Genomic DNA, 24,320 nt, shown 5'->3' with positions numbered 1-24,320 from the left:
GCAGTGGAGGAGGAGGTTCCAGAAAATGACAAAGCTACAGGATAGAAGGTGCCTGAATGACTGTGTGGACCAGAGACCCCTCCTCCACGATGCACCAATCTGCACTGTAAACGGCGATGTGAACAAGAAACCTGTTAATGTTAAACTTAGGGGATTTGGGGACTGTTTGTCACAGCAGTAAGTCTACCCTCACACACACACCACTACTTTCCTATATCTCTCCATTCTATCCTGCTCTCCCAGCCTACTCTCTGGACTTCAGGGTCAGGTAAACACAGTCTGATTGGAAAACAAGCCACAAGTAGCTGCCACAGCAATGTCAGGATAATATCTCAACCTCATGGGAAACTACTTGCCCCTAGTAAAAGGCTCTCACATGTTAAGTAGCATTTGGTACAGACAAAACCCAAGACAAAAGAAAAAAATACATGAATAGGTTTTGGAATTCATTATAAAGGTGTTTCCCTCCTACCATATTGTGAGCTGCTTAAGAACAAAGACTGATTTTTATTCACTTTGTGTATTCCTTGTGCTCATTGCTTGTTAAATTCAATTAAACTTTGTTGTTACTGCCAAGAATGGAGGGAACATATTATTTATTAAAATTACAGCAAGAACCCGACATCTTGTTATGCACTTAACATGTGTTAGTTCATTTGCTTCTCAATTTGCTACCAGTAAAACAATGTATTGTTTATAATGCATTATATGTAATATTATCTATATGCACTATTGAGAATATATTATAATAATATATGACTATCCCCATTTTATAGAAGGGAAAACTGAAGTTCAATAAAATTAATTGAAGTGATGATAGGCTGGGCTTTGAGGTCAGGCAAAGCTAAGCTTATCTTGGTTCTGGTGCTAGCTCTGTAACTACTTTTGCAACCTTGGACTTCTGTTTTCTTGCCTGTGAAAATGGGGCTAATGCCATGTGATCATTCTGAGACATCTTTAACGCAACATGGTAATTCAAGCTTAAAAAAAATTGCTTTATGTAGAGAGGAATTGGTGGGGAAACTTAAGGATCATTTCAGGCAAGACAAGCCATCTCCAAGAAGGAAGAGGCACTGACTCTTACTTCTAAAACAAACTGCCCAGCAAGGGCCAACAGAAGAGCCAGTAAACGGAAATGCAACCGCTTACCTCTAGGGAGAACGTCCCGTCTCTGTCCACTAAATGGATGAAACAAAAAATGCATAAAAGTCTTCCAGCTATGGGGTTGGCCAGAAAGGGCATAAAGGATGCTAGAGAGAAAGTGAGGCTGTGAATCCTCAAATGTATTTTTTTCCTGTTATTTTTGGAGGAAAGCCGACAAAAACAGGAAGGGATCTGGAATGTTGACAAAAATCATTATTCTCCACAAATTACTTTAACCTTGACTCGTCAGTGACCTTCATACTACCACTGGTTTAATGACATTTATTTCAACAGTAGCTGATTTCACTATTAAACAGAGACGCAGCGCACAAGATAATACAACTAAATCACTCTTGTAAATATTTAATATCATTGCCTTTCTTTTTTCCCCTTTTAACAAATCACTATCAAAGCTGAGCACATAATAGAAAACACATTTATTTATTCTATCCTGGAAAAAAAGCTTAGTGCTCATGCATTTTATCTATCCAGTTCTCCAAATGACTTTGACACTTGAGAGCCCTTGTGATCAAAACAGTCTGAAGGAAGGTAGTTTTGCAACAATTTAAGAACGGATTTCATGTGCTGATCAACACCCCCAAAAGTGTTTAATCCATCAGACCCACGGCGAACCCTGAAGGAGAAAATTATTTTTTGAAGAAAACGAAGGAATAATATCGGCTTAAAGATACATAGTTCATACTTGAGGGAAAAAAAGGAATTTTCCTTTTTAGTTAAAAAAATTGTAAATAAAATTACCAAACTATTCGTAAAGGAAGAAAGGAAGTGGGAAAACCATTAAGTAACAGTTGGAATATTAGTCCCAAGTGAATTTCCTCACGGGCATCCACTCTTATAAACTGGCAACACAGGACAGTAAAAAGAAAAAAACAAATGGGTGTGAAAGCTCTCTAATGTCATCTTGGTGTCACCACCTTACTTGAAGCCCAAAACAAAGCAGCTGACAGGGCCAGTCCATAAATGGTGCAAAGAATTCTAAAATCCTCAAAGTCAGAGCAATTTACGGACAGTGTCAAATGCTGGGTAGCAGTCAGCTCTCAGGGCAGTCACGTGTTTAAGAAACATCTTCTTTTAGAGTGCCCACACTCTGATTTTTCCTGAACCTTTCTTACACTGCATTATCAATAATGATCTCAGCAGCCTGTGGATGATCTATAACAAATACAGTTCTTGCAGCGATGATGACCAGTTGGTGGGAGGGAAAAGAAAATAGCACTGACAGTCAGAAGGTCTGGGTCCAACACCAACAACATGACAAATTATCATTGTGGCAACTAACAGGGCGTTTCTGCCCTCTTAGCATATGTTTTGTCATCCACAAAATCACTGTGGGATGAACTGAAGGAATTCTGAGCTTCCTTTGAGCTCTGAAATTACACGCTCCTAAAATTTGGGGAAGCAGATCAGCATTTTTTATAAAGTAACTCTTAGCTAAATGTTTTTTTTGTTTTCTTCATGGTTCATGTAGTTTCATCAAGTAATAGAACGAAATCCCTTAACTCTTTGTGCACACATACGGAACAAACACATCCACCAAACACCTAAAGAACAAACTGGCTTTATCAAGATTACTTTTTTTATTATTATTATGGGAGGCCCTAAAGGAAGAGGCCAATGGTTCCCTCTTGTAATGGAAGTGCCCAAAGACCTCCTACTCCAAGTATAATGGAATCACAGCAAGCTTAGGTCTGTCCACGTTACCAAATTCTGCTAAGAGTTACTAGCTCGGTTATTTCTAGTGCCCACTCAACAAATATTCACTGAGTCGCTTCCACCGTGAGGCAGTCACTGGTAGAGGCACTGGATATACCATGGTGACCAATACACTTATTGCCCTCAATTTTGTGGAGGGTACGTTCTTATAACCTACTAACTCCTTAACATTGTGTAGTGCCAGTCTCATTTGCACAGCACTTTAGCTGCATGATGCCAATTACTACCCAGAACAAACTTACCAAGTATGTATTTTACAGGCAAAGACATAGAAGATCAACAAGATTAATTTGTTCAAAGTCCCCAGATCCACGGTGATACAGACAATATGTACTTATGATGCTGATAACTAATGTTTTTTGTTAATGTTTATTATAACTAATGCTTTTTTAATGTTAGATCCAAGCTTTAACATTAGCCTTTGATATACATTGTCTCACCAGTTCCCAGCCATGCTGTGAAGTATGTAGTATTATTGTGCCCATTTTACTTATTAGGACAATAAGGCTTAACAAGGTTATATAGCATGTGTCAAGCACCAATATCAGCACTCTCATCTATCATGTTTTCTTCCCCAGCACCTCGAATTAGTCTTCTGACACTTAGCTCAGTGCCCTTTCTATACCAAGTGTTGACCCTGCATTAGAATTATTCACACCTGGATATCTGGTGTTCCAAGCTCAACTGCCACATGGATCAATTAGTTTACAACTGGGAATCTCACCCATAACAGTTTTGGCCAAGACCTTTGTAAATGCTCATCGTTGGTCACTTGGGAGAACGAAGCAGGGTATGTCTGGTTCAGAAAACTAGTCTCCACAACCAGATTAACAGCCCCAGGTGGATGGCCTAAACAGACGGATCAATGGCGGCCGCTTCATACCGAACAGACAGCACATAAATAGGACAAAGTCTTCAGCCTTGCAATGAGAAAGCCCACAAAATCCTTAGCCGAGCCAATGATTTCTAAACACAGTACAAGTCATTCTTTCCACGAAGAATTTCTCCAACCTGTATGTTCACTCTCTGGGGAAAACAAAGCCACTGATGGTCAAATTCTCAGAGTGGTAGCGAGAATGGTCTCAGCAATAAAGTGGACAGATAACCACAACGACTGTTCACAAGCTCCAAATTTCAAAGCAAATAAAACTTAAAGTTCCCAGTAATTTTCTCATCTTGTGCTGAGATCAGCCCTTCCTGGAGTGAAGCAGGCCATTATCAGGAGCCGTGTTTACACACAGGAGATGGAGATCCGTTCGAGTACTTAGGTAATACAAACTGCCAGCGTTTTAACAAGACTAGTGTCTTTAAAACTGCAGTTGTTTTAACATCTGTGTTATGCATTTTACCAGGAAGCAGTAATTTCCCTATTGAAACTAATCCATCCTCAAAACTATTCCCAATCAAAACAGAAAATGTAGTCACAAAGATTCTTGAGTAAAGCCAATCCAAAAGCCTCTTTCAAATTCTAGAGACGTTACAACTCATAATATTAGACTTGGAAAAGACTTGAGAATTATCTTGTCCAAAGTTTTTCAACTGAACACTAGTTTTAATTCTAGCTAACCTCATCCAAAATGTAAATTTTTTGAAGTTTATTTATTTTGAAAGAGAGAGAGGCAGAGGGGGGGGGAGAGAGAGAGAGAGAGAGAGAGAGAGAGAGAGAGAGAATCCCAAGCAGGCTCCGCATTGTCAGTGCAGAACCCCCGACATGGCACTTAAACTCACAAACCATGACATCATGACCTGAGCTGAAATCAAGAGTCAGGTACTTAACTGACTGAACCTCCCAGGCACCCCGTGCCCTCCTCCCCACCCCCCCTAAAAAAACCATTTCACATCAAATAAATTTGGGTAACTTTGAAAACTACATTTTCTTTCTTAAAGATGCATAACTCAACATTTTCATAACAAAGGCTCTGAGAAGTCCTGTGGTCAAACAATCTGTCTTCAACCTATGTTTTGAAAACTTATTCTTCTCGGTGATTTTTTTTCTTCAAATATTGTGAGCATTTCTCAAAATTCTTCTAGAAGGTGGCAATCTGGCTGAACACACTGTATAATATCAGATTCTGAAAGATGACAAAACTTCCTCAAATTCACACGCACGTATGTTTTTCCTTCGGGCTATTTTGAAACCAGGTGATGCACAAGTTTTAAAGAAATATAACACTTAAAACATCTCAGATTCTTCTAGACCTAAACAGTAAGCAAATTGTTAGTATTTTTTAAGTTTGTTTATTTTGAGAGACAGTGCAAGCTGGGGAGGAGCAGAGGGAAAAGAGAGAATCCCAAGCAGCTCGGAGCCCTACGTAGAGTTAGATCTCACTAATGGAACTCTGCAATCATGACCTGAGCCGAAATCAAGAGTCAGAGGCTCAACTGAGCCACCTATTTTTAAAGGACCATAACACTTAAAACGTCTCTGGCTCCTCTAGACTTAAACAGTAAGCAAATGGTTAGTATTTGATTGACCTCCACAGCCCCTCCCATCAGCTGAATAACACACAAGTCCCTAGAGACATGATGGTGCAGTAGAAAACTCACGTTACGAAGTTCACGTTCAGAAAGAACACCAATAATTGGAGAAGGTGTTTCCTCAATGCATATTTTAAACCATTTACCAACAGGGAACAACTGATCATAGTAACACACTAAGCTCGGTTTAAATATTTCAAGAAAATGGGTTGAGAGCTTTCCCTACCTTTGTTGTTTAGCACCCATGTTATTTTGTTTTGAGAGAATTCTAAAACAAACACATACACACGCAATAGTATCTGAGGTTTGAGATTTAGTTTCGGAAAGTATCAAGCCAAAGAACTGACTCTCATTTCAATAATGGATCTGCAGGCATTTGCAAGGCACCGTCATTAGCTTATCTTTAAGTAAATATTTTGATTGTCAGACAGCTCCATTGCCAACAAGGTTCTTTTCCAAACACTCCTGATGCATCCAAGCCCACTTGCACCCTTAGTTAATAATCTGCATCTGTGCTAAACTATGAAATCATCCTAAGAAAGTTGAAGCACAGAAAAAAAAGCATGTTTGGCAGGCTTTTCATTTAAAAGGGCTCCAGAACATGTGGGACCCCATTCTCTTTCATCACTATGCTACATCACCATAAAGCTTAGGAAGTGAGCTATTACACACCATCATCCCTCCTAACTTCGATCACAGAAAATCACACTCAAAAAACAACATTAATTGTCAGAATTAGCAACCATTTAAAAGACAGCTGTTCTCTCACTCTTAAGCAGGCTCCAAATTTCAGATCCTCTCCTTTCACGGGGCTCCTTGATCTATTATTGCCCTTAGACACACACAGTGGATCCTTAGCCAAGCAGATTTTTAAAAAAATTTCTACATCCAAAGAATACAAGGAAATATTATGTATTAAGCAACATCTTCCACCCCAGTACTTGCCATCATTGTTACAGTCAGCTGACAAGCTTTCAACCTGCAGGGAAGCTCTTGTTACAGCCCAGGTGAAAGGGCTCTGATTTTTGTGGCGTGGAGGGAAAAAGAGCAATATCTCTTTAAGAGTCAACAGTAAATTAACTTGCCCAAAAGAGTGAAATAATTAGCAGTTACTAGCTTATTAAAAGGATGGCAAAGGCCAAGCTGCCATCTGGGATCTCCAGTTTCTTGTGATTGTTATTATGTCAAGATGTGCAAGCTGCATTAGCTTTCATGTCACCACGCTTGCCCTTATTTTACATGTAAATTTTAATGAAAGATGCGGCACTTTAAAAAATCAGACGTCCATCAAAAAGTGTTATTAGTCTGGCTTTTTACAAAGCATATGGTCTTTTCTACCTCTGCTGTTCTACTAGCCACTAATGCCTTAGGAAAAAAAAGAAGAAGAAAAGCCCAATGATATCAATTAGATGTTCTCTTTGTGCCGAAGGAAATCCGAGCGGCTTCAAAGACAGGGGGCAAAGCTACACCTCATCAGAGGGCAATGTTTGTGACTGTTTAGATACAGCAAAAAACCACAATGCCTCCTTTTCTCACAAGGTTAGTTGTTCTTAATGAAAATGAAAGCACTCCGGAGCCTGCCTGCTGATAACTACGTGGATATGCACAGCTTTGGAGGCAGCAGAGAATACATGCATTTATTAAAAATAAGTGACAGAAAGCACGACAGAATGTTATGCAGGTGATGGGTTCAGTATCTTGATCTGAACGGTAACAACATGGATGAATATGGGTTAAAAAATATGTAAGCTGTACACTTAAGCTGTGTGGATTTTATATACTCTGCACTGTGTGTGCTATCTCTCAATAAAAGAATGAGTGAATAAATGAAAACTCTGCTTGTTCATACGCAAAGCAAATTCTCTTTTCTGCATCTGAAAATTTAAAGGGTGGGTGATTTGAACTAAATTATTACCTGAAAGTTTCCCTGTAAAATAACTAAAACTAATTTTAAAACTCTAGGTATATTAATAAGTTGAAAACAGAATTTATTTAGAATGTTAGGAGGAGAGGTGGTTGTTACATCAGAAAGTCCTTGTCAAACTCCTATGGACTGTCACCGAGGTGTCAGAGGCTGGGCCCATATCAGTGCGGTCAGCCCTGTGTACTCAACACCTGGCACCTGGCCCAACCCATCGTTGGCTCTCTGTCAGTTTTTGTGGAATGTTGAATAAACATCGCTTTTCTAATGTTAGAGCAGACAATATGCTAAATTCAGACGCACAGCACCCTAGAATGTATAATTGTCAGTACACCTCAAACGGAAGCCACATGTGAGAACACATTTAACCATTATAAACCTATGAATATGTATTTGGAGAAATTCTATCTAGACCCAGATACATTGTACTGCCCTGCACACCTGAGAAACAGACCATGACATATACAAGCCTAAGCATATAAGGCAATGCACTTGCTTGTTCTCTTATTCAATATTTTTCCATCACACTACTCTTTTAAATTCTCTCCATAGATGAGATGTGTCATAAGGATATTACAATTTAATTTGAGAGATCCTTTACCTGTAGGTGCTGTCAAAGCTAAGTTTATATGAGTATCCACAGAGATCTACAGCTGAAAATTATACATCCCCTAAGATTAACCACTTTGGTTTGACAAAAGTCTACACAAGCAGAGCAGTATTCACCTTCGAGGAGAAAGTGTTTTATGATATATATACACAGATTAAAAATCTGTGTGTAATCAATTAACCCAAATTGATAATTGAGGAGGAAATAAGCATGTTGCTTAGAAATCTCATAGATATTTTCCCTTGTGTGCTCAAATGGAATTTAATTGAAATATCCCATTGATCCATCACGCATTTTACTAATAAATCTGTTCACATTAACATTTTAAAAAATGCTCCAAGAAACAACTGTTCTAAGAAAAAAGCCCTCACTGTCCAATGAAAATTTCTAAACAGGGAAATTTAAAAAAACATTTCATATTTTTAAAGCAGCATTTCAAAGATGTCAATGTCAAAAACACAGAGTTGTTAAAATCAGGCAATTTTACTTTTACATTTAAAATAAATCTATTTTCCCCCGCAGACTTTCAAAACATTAGGAGGGGGAAAAACATGGAAAACAGACTTCTTTAAAAAACAAAGTGATTTTATTCGTTGTCAAGAGGACAAATCAGTAGTGGTTGAGAAACAGATGAGGCAAGAGATGGAAATGTAATATTGTCCCTATTTTATTATAATTAGATATTTATAGAGCACAGATGAGTTTATTTTCATAATTAGTAGCTGGCATTGCATTTACTAATTTGCATAAACAGTTGGCTATCAAAACAGTAACTTATTTGCAGGGCTCTCTGGTCCTAGCAGGGACAAGAGAGGGCTCAACTCCTCAAATCAGCTTTCTTAATGTTATTACCAGCAAAATACAATCTACATGAAATCCTGTTCAAGTTCATATAGTTTGATTATCCCTTTCCAGTTTGGCCAATACTGATTAGTTCAGCATTTGAAGGCCAATGATGAAATCTACATGGGGAAAAATACGTGTAAATAAATCGGAAGAGGTCTCTAAGTTCTGATGGACTAAAGTAGATCTTAGGGTCAACACTATCTAGTCCAGTAATAAAGAGTTCTGTAAAGCAAAAGGTAAAAAGAAATTAAATGCCACTTACTATTTATTTTTTTAATATGAACTTTATTGTCAAATTAGTTTCCATACAACACCCAGTGCTCATCCCAACAGCCACTAATTATTTAAAAATCATGCCAGTTCTTGGCAATCACTGCAGGTGTCTGTTATCTCTCTTCCTGGCCATTCTTAGCATTTGTATACACTACCTAAGCATGCCTACCCTACTCTACAAAACCAACTTCACCCAACATGTAGATCAGGCCCCCTGGCAGGAGTGCCTAGGGTATGAAAGAGAGATTACTGTATCCTGACCAATGCCACAGGCAAAGAGAAATTTAATCAAACATGACTACTTCCCACTATTGACATTCAGCAAGAAATCTTAGAGGAATATCTTACTCCTTCCTCCTCAAGCCAAAGGTCAAAAACTTGTGGCTTGTGGGCCAAATCATTTTGTGTGTGTGTGTGTGTGTGTGTGTGTGTGTGTGTGTGTGTGTGTTCATACATACATACAGCAAGAGATGCCATGAGCTGATATTTTTTAAAAAATCCACTTTTGGCTTTTCTTGAGGAACTGGTGGCATTGGACGTGTATTCTTTTTTTTTAATGTTTATTTTTGACGGGGGTGGTGGGAGGGGCAAAGAGAGAGGGGGACAGATGATCTGAAGTGGGTTTTGCACTGACAGCAGACAGTCTGATGTGGGGCTTGAATTCATGAACTGTGAGATCATGACCTGAGCTGAAATCAAGTGTTGGTTGCTTAACGAACTGAGCCACCCAGGTGCCCCTGGGCACACATTCTTCATTGCAGCAAGCAGCTGGAGCAGAGGCTGCTGCCCTAGGCAGGATTTGTGCTCTCCAGTTTGCCACGGTCCCCAGTACTCCCCATTGTCGAGCTTACCCTAGAATTTTTCTTACATGAGATCTACTCCTTGATGATACCTATCAGGCCTCTGTTGACATTTGAGTCTGCAACACCTACTCTAAGTTCAGTTTCAAGGAAAAGTATTTGGTAACCTAACCCAGAATGGGCAACCCCCAAATCAATAAGAAAAGGGGGATAGAGGCTAAGACACACTCTAAACACTTAAACAAAGACTGTCAAAATCAGGTCAAAAAAGCTGACCAAGGCACATTGCTGAGTAACTCCTTTGGTCGGCCACCTCCAGGTAGTCACTTTGCTTTCGGCTCAGTGCAGCCAAAGGCCTCCTGAATGTGGTGATTATCATTATAGCCTAAACACCCTGCTCAGTTTTGTATATTTAACTTCATAATTCTTTCCATTATGGGTTCACTGCTTTGCTGTTCAGCTTTAAAGAATGACAAGATGTAAGGCTTTCTTTTCTCTGACCAGCTCCTAAGAATAAACCCAAAGGCCTTTCCCGCTTTTATTCTGATACAATCCGTGACCATCTCCCTCTGTCACTTGCACACACAGGGCCAAGAGAAGGCCTCAGTGAGGAAAGAACTGGAACCAGAACATTTGGCCTCATTCCATGACCCACTGGGGCTTCTTTGCTCAGTGGGTTGGGGAAATGAGGGTAGTGATTAAGGGGCACAGGTTGTTGTACAACTCGGGACCAAATACTGAGCTAAGTGCAGTGTGGGTGACAGAAATGGCCAAGATACAGCCTCTGCCCTTTATGAAGAGGATGCCTGAAACACATGAATAAACTTATTCAAGGCAGTTTGGCACAGGTACTCTATAACAGAAGCACAAAATCTGGCACACCTAGGAGGCTTGGCTTTAAAGGATGGTAAGGAGGAGAAGGATGTTCCAAGGACATTCGAGAAAGAGGGCAGAGCTCAGGCCAAAGACCAAAGGCAGGAAATCATACTGTGGATTCAGGCAGAGTGAGTTGTTGACTTCAGGAGAAAGGCAGCTAGCAGGAGTGATAGTATGGAGTGGAAAATATCGTAGAAAATAAAACTGGGAAGGCATGTTGACAATTATACAATGAGAATCCTTCAAAAGCTTTTCAACAGATGAGCTGCATGATCTGATTTAATTTTAATTTTTCTTTATTTTCACTTTTAGGAAAATGACTGACAGCAGGATAAGAAGGATTAGAGATTCTGAGTCCCTTCTACATGTAACCTACCATACTAGACACATCTGGACATTAACAAATGAATATGTTTGTCTTACACATACTTGCCATCTTGTAGAGCAGAGTGCCCCAATTCTCAAATAACTCTAATATAAAATATTAGAGAGATACATGAAGAGTGAACTCATCTCTGATTGGAGCACTCAAGGATAACATCAACTAGGAAATGAAATCTATGTGTGATTTCGATGGGCAGGAAAAAAAGGGGGAATGAGCTATTACAGGGGAGAGACACAGAATAAGTAATGCTAGGAGACAAGGAAAGGTCCAGTAAGGTTATCTGGTATCCTATTTGGCAGCAATTTTGCATCTAAGATTAACAGGAGAGAAGGTTAAAGGTAAACAAGGTCATATTAGGGATGGATGGCTTTGACAATGAGATAGCTAATCCTGCACTCCATTTGGTGGACAGCAGGGTTTAAGCACCTCTCAGTTACGGGACAAACTGGAAGACAACAGAGGTGGGAGGACTGATTAGGCTAAGACAATAATCTAATAAGGGCTAAGTGGGAAGTGAACTAGGGTGTTGGCAGTAGAGATGCAAGAGACATTCCAGAGAAGAATCCCAACAAGCTCTCTCAACTGATCACCTGGGAACAGAAAAGTTCAGGAGGGATAGAAAGCAATTCCTGGTTTTCAAGTCTGGGTGATGAAGCGGATAGGGACACCATTAACAAAAATAGGGATGTCGGAAAGAGAACCTGGATTCTGGCCAGATGATACGAAGACTGACTTTAGACATACTGAGGTTATAGTAGTGGGACAGCGATATGGATATGTGTGCCACAGAATGCAAAGTGACAGGCTGGAACTTGAGACAGGTTGGTGCCAGGGAAATAGTTGGGAGGTACATACACGGAAGTCATCCTTGGATCCAAGAGAGGCAGTACGAGTAGAGGTTAGAGACCCAGATTCTGGGTTTCATTTCCACTTAGTAGCCCTCTGACTTAAGTAATTTGGCTCTCTGAGCCTTGTTCTATTCATCCATAAAGCAATGACAATACCATCACCTACACCATTAAACAGGTATGAGGACTGTGATAAGGCATATAAAGTATATGGCACAATGGCTGGTACATAGGACATGTTCAGTGGTAGCAGCAGTGGCCAGAGAAAGAAAATAAGACACCATGTGCAAAAGGTAAAAAGGTCTATCTTGCAGGATGGTTTAGGGGATTAGGGAAAGAAAAGGAGAGTGTTGGAGGGGTGGGAAGGGAGGAAGACAGGAAGAGTGATTCTCATGTGATCTCGTAGAAGCCAGTTGGAGAAGAGGCAGGGGACACAGCGCCACGTGCTTCAGAAGGGTTGAGTTCTGGGCAAGGATTGGTGGCTTTGCCTATGAGGAGATTGCCGGCACCTCTGGTTGAATAAAGCAGAGAAATGGAAGGGGCAGCCAAGTGTATGCTTCCACTCATCCTTCCTCCTCCCCTTCCCTCATCCCCACCTCTTTTCAAAAGGCTCCAAGCTCACAACAGGGTAAGGGTTTCCCATGACAAGTTTCAGAGAATGAGCCCACCTGTGATTCATGTAAAAAAAAAAAAAATAGGCAATTGACCACCTCCAAAATGGAGAGGACCAAACTGCTTCCAAGGTAACCATCCATAACTTCAAAAATCCAGTAAAGCATGGGACTCAAATGAGAGATGGCCCATTCACAGACTAGTATCAAATCAGCATGTTCAATAACCCATCAGTCCCTTCTTTCTCCAACATCCTCATGCCAGAATTCACACTTCCTATTCCTGTTATTTGTTGGCCTTTGCAGCAAGCAGCAGCCTACAGATCCACAGAGATGGGGCCGGAGAATTAGGAGGGAAGAGGGGAGAACCAGATACAGATGCAGATACGCATTTATAATTTATCAATTAACCTCTCCCTTCACTCCTGCACAGCTATTCCAGTTTGAGCTGGTGAGCCAGGTTCTTGGGCATGCGTCTCTGATAGCTTTCATTGGCACAGAGTAAGCTGTGCTCTCCAAAGGTGTAAAGCTGAAAGCCATGTCAGAGCACTGGAGCAAGCCCACCCGCTCAACACCTCTCCTTTTCCCTGCCTACCTGGCAAAATGTTGACTTCAGAAGCGAAAATCCAGTGTTACCTCTCTCCGTGTTCTCCTTCCGATGGAATGCACTGTCATTCCTGTGTTCTTCCACAGCCCCGGTCCCACCCTTCTTAGCCCACTGCCCCCAGTCAGAACATTTCCACTCCCCCAAATGCAGGAAACACAGAACAGAAAACAGCAATACATAAATATCTCCAAAATTTCACATTAAATGTCAAGCAATTCACCATTCTTCTCCCCTTTCTTGTCTATCATCCTTCCCTCACAAATGCTGTCCCTGAATGCAGTTGTCTCCGAGTAAAAGAAACAACAGTAGGCCCTTTCACATCTCTCCTGTTCCTTCAACACGTTTACTGGGAGGGGATCTTAGACTATCCCACGTTTAAGTAACATAGTTCGGCATAACTACTTTCAGAGTCTCCCATTCCTGCTAGAAATAGTATGCCATAATGGATAAGACCCATCCTGGATTCCGAGAGAGGCAGACCAACTCGGAATGATCCCCAACCACTGAACACGAAGTGCACTGAAGGGAAATGATAGCATTGGCTTTTTTTTTTAAATTTGTTTATTTATTTATTTAAGTTGTTGTTAAAAGCACTCAGTTATAATCTGGATTGTATTCATCAGAATCAACAATTCCCCTTGGATACATGAATATTTCAGAAGGCAGATTGATAGTTATAATGAGAAAAATAAAATGATCTCTACCTTTACTTCTACCTACAGAAATGAAGTGGAAGGTCCAATGAAGTAGAGGAAGCAAGGTGTCCACCATGGAGACGGTAAGAGAGAGAGAGAGAGAGGGAGAGGGAGAGAGCAGGGAGAGGAAAACATCAGCACACTGCAGACACACAAAGAAATGTAACATACATAACAAAAAGCCACAACAGTAAAGGCAACAGCACTACAATATCTTGAGAAAGCAGCACAAACAAAGGCACAAACATGAAGCCTAAACAAGCCAAAACAGTGTGACCAGCAAGGCTGCCTTCACCAGCTTCATGTTTAAGCTTTTCCCATTCGTTTCTTTCCAGGCCCATCCTTAGGAACGTGACCAAGTCTGCATGCAAAAGCACCGCGTGGCCACATGTATGTGAAACTGCACACACTTAACCAATGTAACTGGTATGTATGTAAAACTGCTTAGGGAAAGTCTCAGAGAAGCCACGTCCGCTGGTATTTTCCCAATGTTAACATGAGTCTTGAGGACCAAGAGTGTCACATACATGTACAGGTGGTACACACACAACACACCTAAATATTTCCAGACATATTTTCAGGCATCAGATACAAATTCTGGAGAATCCGTGGGAACCAGACAGAAATATCTCTTTCATGTTGAAGGAATAGGGGAAGGAAAGCAGTATAGATGGGAAGCAGAGTTGGTTATTTAAACAATCATCACAGGGCAAGAACAGAGAAGGGAGTAGAAAGTGAGGAAAACAGGAAAGGAGGGGAATGCAATCAAAGGACCTTCTTAAAAACATATTAAACTGCAAACTGCAACTTACAAATTTAGAGGCACTGACCACCCAGAAGAATTCTGCATCTTTTCTTGAAAAACTCTCTAAAGAGGAACTCCCAGTATCTGTGTCTGTCATTCTTTCATTGCCTAAAGACTCTATTTCTAGAAAGTACTTGACTTACCTCCAGAGCATGTGTACATGAGTGTGTGTGAATTCTCTACTCAGGTACACATTGATGCCAGGGACCCATGAGAAGCTGAGGAGGGGGTGAGAAAGTGGAGGAGTTGTACAGGTCAGATTCTCCACATGCTGTTCATAACAATGTTGGGATTGAGCCCTCCAAAACACCTGAGCTGCACCTCCAAAGGGTCTAAAATAAGCCAAATCAAGATTAAAGAAGTCCCACTAGCCTAGCCTATCTGCCTAGTCTCTATCCAGTCACAGCAGCCACATGATGCCATCACACCCCCAAGCCACTGTTGGAAGCTAGGAGGACCCCTAAAGAGCAAAGGAGAGCACAAGGCAAGAAAGAAAGGGGGTCTTGTCATCAGGACTCCAAGGGTCTGCTTTTTCTGGTGGAACTTGCTATCAAAGTCAAGCCACCAGATCCAGCAATTCATAGAGCCTGGGTCGTCCTGCTTCACAGAGATGTGCTTAACTTTCTCAAGCTCCCAAACACCAGGTTGACATCAATCACACCTTCTGCTCATACCCACTTCAGGGTTACCTGCTGTTGGCAGATAACTTCCCTCACTCTCAGACAAGAATAGCGAGGCTTCATCCCAGTCTCTTCCAGAGTTCCATCTAACACTGGCAAACTCACCTGACCTCCTGCCTCCAGCTCTGTTCTTTGACACTCACTCTGTATCAGACAGTATCTTCACTGAAAGTCTGGAGTGCACATCATAGATCTTGGCTCAGGTCTGGAGGATACACTTCTACCGGGAAAGTGTGCTTCCTCTTTACGCTGTCTGATCAAGTCAGGATGCCCAAAACTGCCCACATCAGCTCCCTGGACATCATAAGCAACTTCTCTCAGCCCTGAGTGGTTTCTTGTATCTAAGCATATTCCCCTTTATGGCAACACTATCTGATGGGTCTAGTGTAAGGGAACAGGGAAGGGAGACTGGCCCTTCAGGAGTGCCCCATCCTCCTCAAAAGATCAAGAAAAACCAGGAAACACAGAAGGACCCCATCTTCCCCTTTTCTTAGGCCCTCCAAAAGAGACACTGAGTCCTGTGTTTATTTTCAAAAGAAACAGACAAGAGAAATTAAAGTATACTCTTTGGGTGTCAGGGCAAGGCAGGTAGACCAATCTTGCAATCATCCCAAGGCTCAGAAGAAACACAATAGTAGCAATTGAACAGTGAAGGAAAAGACAATTTTAAGTAGGCTCAGTTCTCAAATCCTGATTTAGGCTGATGATGTGGAAAATTTTTATTTAGGAGAAAAAGGCTTCATTCACAGCCCACCCTGTGCTTAGCTGAGCTGAATTTCCTGCACAGCTCATTCCCTGCATATTTGAATATTTTAGGTTGCAGATGCTGAATTTACAGATCTTTATATGCAGTTTTCTTCAGGGTGTATAATGAGTTAGAATCCTGCCATGAAGACATTAGCATGTTCTTTCGGTGGTTTTTGCTTTTATATAAAAGTGAAAACAGTCAACCCCCCAAGGGCTTCCTTTGACCATGTGGGGCTGAAAGTCATTACAATGGGCAGTAGGATGGAGGAGAAGACAAAAAGCAAACCTTTACTCAGAGTGAAATTCAGGGAGAAGCCCAGCTCCTCTCCCCCAACCACAAGGCCCCAGCATGGGGCCTGGGGAGGAGCAGGAGGAAGTTAACCGCTCTGCTGCTCTGAAATTAGCTTCATTCACCCCCATTATCGACGCCGTCATGCCTTGTTTCATGCTTCTCTCTTGGAGGCAGCCTGGCAGGGCCAGCGCCCAGAATGACAAATGGTGGTGCAGAATGGACAAGCCAAGGGGATGATGGGGACAGGAAACCAAGATGCATCGGGAAAGGTACCCCCCCACCACAGGGTGGCCACGCTGCCAGCCTGGCCCACAGCAGGAGGGACAGGCAGCGAATGGCCTGCCAGCAACAATGAGGCTCTGAGCAACCAGCCAGAGGCACAAAGGCAAGCAATTCAGGCAGCTGCAGTGCCACAAGCACAAAGCACCTACCTTGTTCACTCATCATGAGGTGGGAGAGGCCTTGAGGAAGGAAAAGAGGGGGAAAGGGGTGAGGAGGGGGAAGGGGAAGGAAAAAAGAAAGAAGACAAAGTTAAAAATCCCCAATGCAATGCAATCATCAATTAGTTCTCAAGTAAGAGGAGGAGTGAGTGGCAGGACATCCACACTCACACACATGCAACCAACACTGAGAAGCCACCTCCCTGCTGCTGACACAACAGCGGCCCTCCAGGTCAACCCTCCGGGTCAAGGACACTCTTTGGTTTACTGAACTGCTCTGGGCCTCACCTTGAGAACCTTCCACTTGCCACTGTTCTATGCAATGCTCAGGATTTGAAATAAATCGAGTAAAGATTAGGTCCCTTAGGAAGGAGACTCAAGATGTGAGGCCAAGCATGTTTCCTTCTTTCTTTTAAATGGCTTTTTACACTAATACATGGTCACTGTAGCAGTTTTGGAAAATTCAGAAAAGAAAAAAAAAAATCCGCTGTAATCCCACCATCCAGAGGTTACCACCCAATTTTATTTTCTGGATACGATATTCTTTTCTACAAAAATGGAATGAGTTCCTGCTTCCAAGAGTTGCTCAGGCAACCTGAAACTGTTTCCCCTCTCACCTTTGTCTTGGACAGTGCCGACCACAGCCTTGCCTTCCATCGCTTCCCCACCCCCATCTTGTCCTAGAAGGTCTCTGGCCCTTGATCAGGGAGGTCGAGACCAGCACTGAATGGGTTAAAGAAGGTGCACCAAAATCCCAATGAACAAATAACACAACCTCTGGCTATGTTCTTAAGGAAGTCAAACGAGGCTATTAAGAGCTCATTACTTCATGAGAAGCATAAACTCTGATAGATCTGTTAGAAGAGAAGATTTTCCAACCAGTAACCAACTGCACCAGTTATTTGCCCTACCATCGCTTTTATTACTACTGGAGATATTTGACAAACTCCATATCACCACACAGAACCTTTACCCAAAGCGAAATTCAGGGACATACAGGATTAACAAAGGAGAAAAATCTCCATAAAGTATAGAAATTCCTAAATGTTTTTGGAGATTACTAGAGCTTTAGAAATGTAATCAGAGGCAAAATAGGGGTCAACCGTCTGAGTTTTAAAAGATCAATGATGTATTAAATACATAGATACATGTGTCATAAATGTCATGGAATCTAGTTTTTAAACAAATTTCATTAACCTATAACCACATTTTAAACGCACATTTCTGGCAGACCTAGGATTAATATACTCACAGAGGAATGGAATCATGCCAAACTAACTTGCTGTCATGATTTGTTTAAAAAATAATTTTTTGTCTTTTTTGGGAAAGGATAATAGGAGAGAAGACAAAAGGCCCTATATTTGGCTAAGAGAAGCCTCAGTGGAAGTCACTGTTCCTAAAATGCCTGATATTTCTGGACCAAGCCATCGCCTTCACCATCCAGATCAAGAGCACTAAAGGGGAGGTCAGGGGCAGGCAGATGGGTTATGTGGAAAAGTGACTATTCATAGGAGAGTTGTAAGAATTAAGAATGAGAAGATGGGGCACCTGGGTGGCTCAGTCAGTTGGGCGTCCGACTTCCGCTCAGGTCATGATCTCACGGTCCGTGAGTTCGAGCCCTGCGTCGGGCTCTGTGCTGACAGCTCAGAGCCTGGAGCCTGTTTCAGATTCTGTGTCTCCCTCTCTCTCTGACCTTCCCCCATTCATGCTCTCTGTCTCAAAAATGAATAAACGTTAAAAAAATTTTTTTTAATAAAAAAAAAAAAGAATGAGAAGAAGAAGGGACACCTGGGTGGCTCAGTCAGTTAGGTGTCTGACTTCAGCTCAGGTCATGATCTCGTGGTTTGTGAGTTCAAGTCCCACGCTGGGCTCTGTGCTGACTGCTCAGAGCCTGGAGTCTGCTTCAGAGTCTGTGTCTCCCTCTCTCTCTGCCCCTCCCCGACTTGCACTCTGTCTCTCTCTCTCTCTCTCTCTCTCTCTCTCTCTCAAATATAATAAATAAACAATAAAAAAAAATGAGAAGATCCAAGAAGAAACCTAAGAGCAAAAGAAGGGGTTAAAAATGAAAAGAAACTAATACTGTATTATATATTTGCAAGTTGTTAAGAAAGTACAGCTTAAACGCACTCCACGAAAAAGAAATAGTGATTATGTGAAGAGATGGAGGTGGTAGCTAATGCTATGGTGCTAATCATTTTGCAATATTTAAATATATGAAATCAACACCCTGTACACCATAAACTTACACAATGTTGTACATCAATTACGTCTAAATACAGCTAGTGGGAAAGTTTAGAATTTTTTTTTAATTTAAAAATGAAAGGACAAACATTTCACACTTACAATTAAAGATGTTTAACAGCTCAGAGAAGACGTGGTAGAGTCTTGTCTTTTTTTGACTCAAATAGATATTGTCAAAAAAAAATGTACTGAATGAAGAGTAAACAGGACAATTGGTATAAGAGGGAATCCAAAGCCCTGGAGATGGGGTTCATCTATGTGTTAGATGTGTTTCTTTAAAGCAGTGTTTCCCAAAGTGTATTTCAGGGACCACCTACATCAACCACCTGGGGATGCTTATGAACAGTGAAGATCCTGGGCTCCTGACCCAGGACCCTAATAAGTTAGAATCTTGGGAAGGAGTTTGGGGAAAAGTCTGAATTTTAAACAAGTTGCCCAAGTGATTCCCATGCTCACTAGAACTTGAGAGCTACCCCTTTAGAATGGCATATAAATCAAATTTTGGTAAATTAAGTTGTATGATAAATGCATTAAGAGGAACTGGATATTAAATGAAACCCTGCAGTGGATCCTTTTGTAAAAGAAAGAACCCTTTTAAAAGGCAAATAACCCACCACCTGTGTTTTTTAAATTCAAATATGTACTTATCAGGCTTTATTAAGCTACATATGTAGTTGCAGTACTGCCACTCGGATAAGATATTCATATTCTTCAACTTATGAAAATCTTAAATAGAAATATTAGACCAAGAATGTAAATCTGGGATCCTGATGTTAAAATTGGTTTTGCAGGCAAAGAAGCAAAATGGACAAGAGACAGGATGGTGGAAGGGAGAAACTACAACCATAATATGGTTTAAGTTTTATTTTGCTTTTGGACAAGGAAATTTTATTCCACTTTCAAGAGGTTTTATATCAGTATCTTCTCTTATACAAATCTATTCTCAATGCTTGAAGGGTCAAGAACTGGAAACCAAGAATCCCAGAGTGTCCAGTTCTATTCTGTAATGGTTTCTGTCCCCTCTTATTCCCAGACTCTCCCACCTGCTGTTAAAAATCTCAGCTGCTACCCCTCCCCACCACTCCACTCCCCGCTCCCCCCCACCCCCGCTGGTCAAATGAATGGAAGAACTAACAATCCACCAACCAAGTGATGCAAGTACCTACTAGATGCAAAGACTGGATAAGATACTGGAGATTCAAACAAGTATGGTAGATGGTCACTAACCTGTAGGAGTGTAGAGTCTAACTGGGAAGATGTTATGTGTTTATATTTACATAAACATGCATGTGATATATATTACTGGTATCTGACAGTGAAGTAAAGGGGTTAAGATCAAGGACTTCAGAGCCAGATGTGAATCCTAGCTTTGTTGCTTTCTAGCTTGTGACCCCTGGTAAATTTGCTGAACATCTCTGTGCCTTGATTTTCCTATCCGCAAAATTTAGATAATAATAATGCCAAACTCATAGGTTGTTTTGAGGATTAAATAAGTGAATATACATAAAACTGGGCCTGCACATGGTAAGAGCTTTCTAAGAGTTATTGTTGTTATTTTTATTATGCTTTAAAAACATACCGATGTGTGAGGCAACACCTAGCACAATAACTGACACATAGATGGTGCTCAGTACATGTTTGGTGACTGAATGAGGAATGAATGAATTGGTTATTACTAAGTGTCAAATGATGAATTCAGACAATAAAGACCACAGGACTGTGAGGGGGACCCTGGGTGTAGAGGAAAGGTTTTTGGAGGAAAGTGGGATTTGAAATTAACCTTGGAAGATGGTTTAAGATTTAAAGAGATGCAGGACACTCCAGGTAACATGACAGGGCAATTGGTATAAGAGGGAATCCAAAGCCCTGGACCACAGAGTGAATTTGCATGGGCTTTCCTGTTCAACTTTCCAGAAGGACCTAGGACACTGCCAGGCACATGGTAGGCATGTAATACATGCTATTCAAATAACAACAAACACATATAAACAATTCATATAAGGAAGAAATGAAAGGTGATCTTAAGAATGAGAACAGGAACCATTGTATGAAAGCCTTGACTTTCAAGGCTAAGGATCTTACAGCTGGTGGGGCACACTGAGGGTTCATGGGCAAGGGAATGACCCAGGGAAAATGATGTCGAGGAAGATTGCTTTGGCAATGGTGCGGACAGGATAGATGAGAGGGAAAAGAGACAGAGGCAGAAAGATCAGTCACAGGCAGAGGGCCTAGATTAGAATCATGGCAACAGGGAGGAAAAGGAAAAAGAGGATCCAACAGGCGTTGGGTGACTGATGAGGTTTTTCAGGGGAGGAGTGGATGGGAGGCTGAGTGAACATTGTCAGAAATAGGAAGGTGGGGTGGGTTGGGAGATGAATGGGCAGTGAGGGCAATAATGAGTTCTGTTTTAAGCATGATGAGTTGAGAAAACAGAAGAATCACTTAAGCAAAAAATGTCTAGGGTGCATTTTTAAAATGTAGGTCTAATGTCTGCAAGAAAGTCAGGACAAATATCAGGGTATATCACCTCTCCTTCATGGAAGAGAGGGTCTGTGCCCATGTAAGTCAATGAATCATCAAAGAAAAAGGGGCTAAGCACTGAGACTTAACCTGGGAAAGATGGGAGGGAAGTATGAAGATAGCTTGGAGGTTCTTTTATTTTTTCTATCATATTCAACATTAAAATAAAATTTTACATTCAAAAAAGAAAAGGGAACGATATGGCTTTCAAATATAGATACAGAAAATAATGCTCAAAAAATCTTAACTGAGAAGGATATAATTAGTAAGGGAAAAAAAGGAATCTATGCTGGGTGTGTGTTATCTGTGCGGTTGATGAGGAAGGGGGAAAAATGAAGACTGGTCTTCTCATCAACCTCAGCAACAGAGGGTCAGCAATAGCCCTGCAGGCTACACAGCCAGCCCTGGTACTAGCTACCACCTGGCTGGGTTTGGAGTTTGGCATTTATTCTGGGTATGATGTTCAAGAAAGACATGGCTTGGAACAGGGGCTCAGGGCAGCAAAAGGGACCACATCTTTCCTCAACAATCTCACCATGAGCTCTGGATTTGAATAGATCCTCAACTAAGACTCAAAAGTCAGCTCCATAAAAGTTCACCTAGTGGAGGGTAGGAAACCAGAGGTGGGCTCAGATGAGTCTTTGATAGGCAGGATATTGAGAATTGCCAACACGGAATTCTTATGGAACTACAGCACCTCTAAAGAAAAAAAAACAATTACAAAAAATTGAAAGCAACTGAAAAGTGTCTCCTATCTAGATGTGACAACCTGACAGGGTGCTATGCTAGCTGGATCCAGGGACCATTCTGGATCCCAATAAGATGTCTAATATGTTTATCCTTCACCTCACTCTTTCTAGTGCTATATCCTACCCTCTTGTGCCTACCTATCTGTGTGCGCAAGTTCTCAGGGTAGATGCAAGAACAAGAAGAGAAAAAGATCACCAGTAGGTAAGGCACACAAAATTGAAACTGCCGTAGAACAGACTGTAAATCATATGTAAATTATATGCAAAATATACGTATGGCCCTCTAAATACTGTTACATCCTTTGGGAAAATCCCCATGGAGATAGCAGCTTTGGCAGCTTGGGAGAATGGAAATGGCTATGAAAGCAAAGTCATTTGTAAGCAGCTATGGCCATCATGAAGCCTGTCATGAGAATGACTGATACAGAGAATAGAAACCATTTACTGAAATAGGCAAAAGGAAGATGCAGTGTTCAGGAACCAGGCCAGAAGTTGAAGGCCTTCATCATTTAAGCTAATAATGTTTCCCTCTCAAACCTATAATATCCCACCCACCTCAGATGGTTTTCAATCCATCCTACCTTCCTTCATTCTGCCTGAGTAACTGGGGAAAGTATTTCAAGGGAGGAAAGAAGTCACTCATGGGAGGGAAAAAAAAAAAAAAAAAAAAGCATTCAGGAAAAAAAAAAGCAAGTGATTCCTGCCAAGACCTTTCTTTCATTCACTTCCAGGGTAACTCTTATCCCAGTATAAAATCCACATATATCATCTCTTTTTCCATGCTGAAGTAGAGACATTAAATGTCACTAATTGCTGCAAGTGCCAAGTGCTAACACTGAACGCCTATGAAGCCACAAGAACTTTTTAAAAGGGTAATTACATAAAATCAGAAGGTAATAGAAATAGTCATTGATGTTTCCAGAGGAACTAAGAAGATGTGAAGAAGTGAAGGTGGTAGTGGGGTGGGGCCAAATGAGGAGAATCCATAAGCCACAGTGACTATGGGGTGACTAGGAATTTGGAAAAGAGAGAAGAAAGAAGAAATATATAAGTTGACATTTTAAGTACTCAAAAGAGAGGAAATCTGGTTAAATCTGAAAAAAGAATTATGACAATAGCTAATATTTGTTACTACAGACAAGACATGGCTATGTGTCATCTTATTAAATACAACTCAATGGGAAAGGCATTGCTGTAATTTCAAGTTGACAGGTAAGGAAACCAAGGCCTAAGAGCCACAGTCACATTAATTAGTGAGTGGTGAAGTGAGGATTCTAAGCCAGCAGATGGACTCTCCAGGCTGTGGTGGTAGCTATGACACGAGCCACACTGCCTCCTTCAGTGCTGGTGGATAAAGGAAGAGACAAGCCTTGGAGAATTCAAGAGCAGAAAATAGTGCCTGGATATTAATTCAACTTTATTTATGACTCTGGTCCAGCATGAATAAGGAGCCCTTTTAAAAGGCCACCATCTCCCTCCCTCTCCCCAATCCCCACACCCAGATTCTTCTAAAACATGAAGCCTTTACTTACTGGGGCATATTTTAGGGCTATTAAGCCACCTCCCCTCATTAAACTGCAAATGTGAATATGAGACACACTCAGGTTCCCCAGCCATTGACATTGTCCTATGTGTGAAATCCTCAGAAAGCAAAACCAAAGATCTTCCTTCAAAGACAGGGGCAGCACAGGGACTTTGAATGAAGGAAAGACAAAAACAGGCAGTCACAGACTGAGGAAGTCTGGCACGGTTGGGTAGGAGACATAACTCAGGAGATAGGGTAGGAAAGGAGAGAGGAATACTTAAAGGGAAGAGATGGGTCTGAAAGAAACCTTCACCTACTTCCACAACTGTGCCCAAACCAGCCCTCCCCTGGGCAATTCCCTGACCTTCATCATGGACTGTAGTTTCCTTGTTCTATCAGGGGTTCACCAGCAGTTTACAGCAGAGCCTACGCCTGCTCAACATTTTGATCAGTGACCTGGCTGAAAACATTCATTGGCACGTGTCTGGATGGTG

At 41.3% G+C, this 24,320-nt stretch overlaps 1 protein-coding gene across 27 annotated transcripts in view; it reads right to left on the bottom strand.

Moving 5' to 3' along the window:
- The window catches only part of NRXN3 (neurexin 3), a 1,553,894-nt gene that overhangs the window by 1,417,494 nt on the left and 112,080 nt on the right, over window positions 1-24,320 (bottom strand). For 21 of the 27 annotated variants that reach the window (XR_008299766.1, XR_008299767.1, XM_027066299.2 and 18 more), the window contains exon 4: window positions 16,783-16,812. The exons of the other annotated variants lie outside the window; for them this stretch is intronic. Coding sequence is in view for 19 of the 21 variants with exons in the window: in XM_027066299.2 (XP_026922100.1) it covers window positions 16,783-16,812 (30 nt within the window). In the remaining 2 variants the exon portion in view is untranslated. The remainder of the gene's footprint in view (window positions 1-16,782; window positions 16,813-24,320) is intronic. 27 annotated transcript variants of the gene reach the window in all.

The sequence above is a fragment of the Acinonyx jubatus genome, chromosome B3 (assembly GCF_027475565.1).
Source record: "Acinonyx jubatus isolate Ajub_Pintada_27869175 chromosome B3, VMU_Ajub_asm_v1.0, whole genome shotgun sequence".
Lineage (NCBI taxonomy): Eukaryota > Metazoa > Chordata > Mammalia > Carnivora > Felidae > Acinonyx > Acinonyx jubatus.
This window is presented reverse-complemented; position numbering and strand designations above follow the sequence as displayed.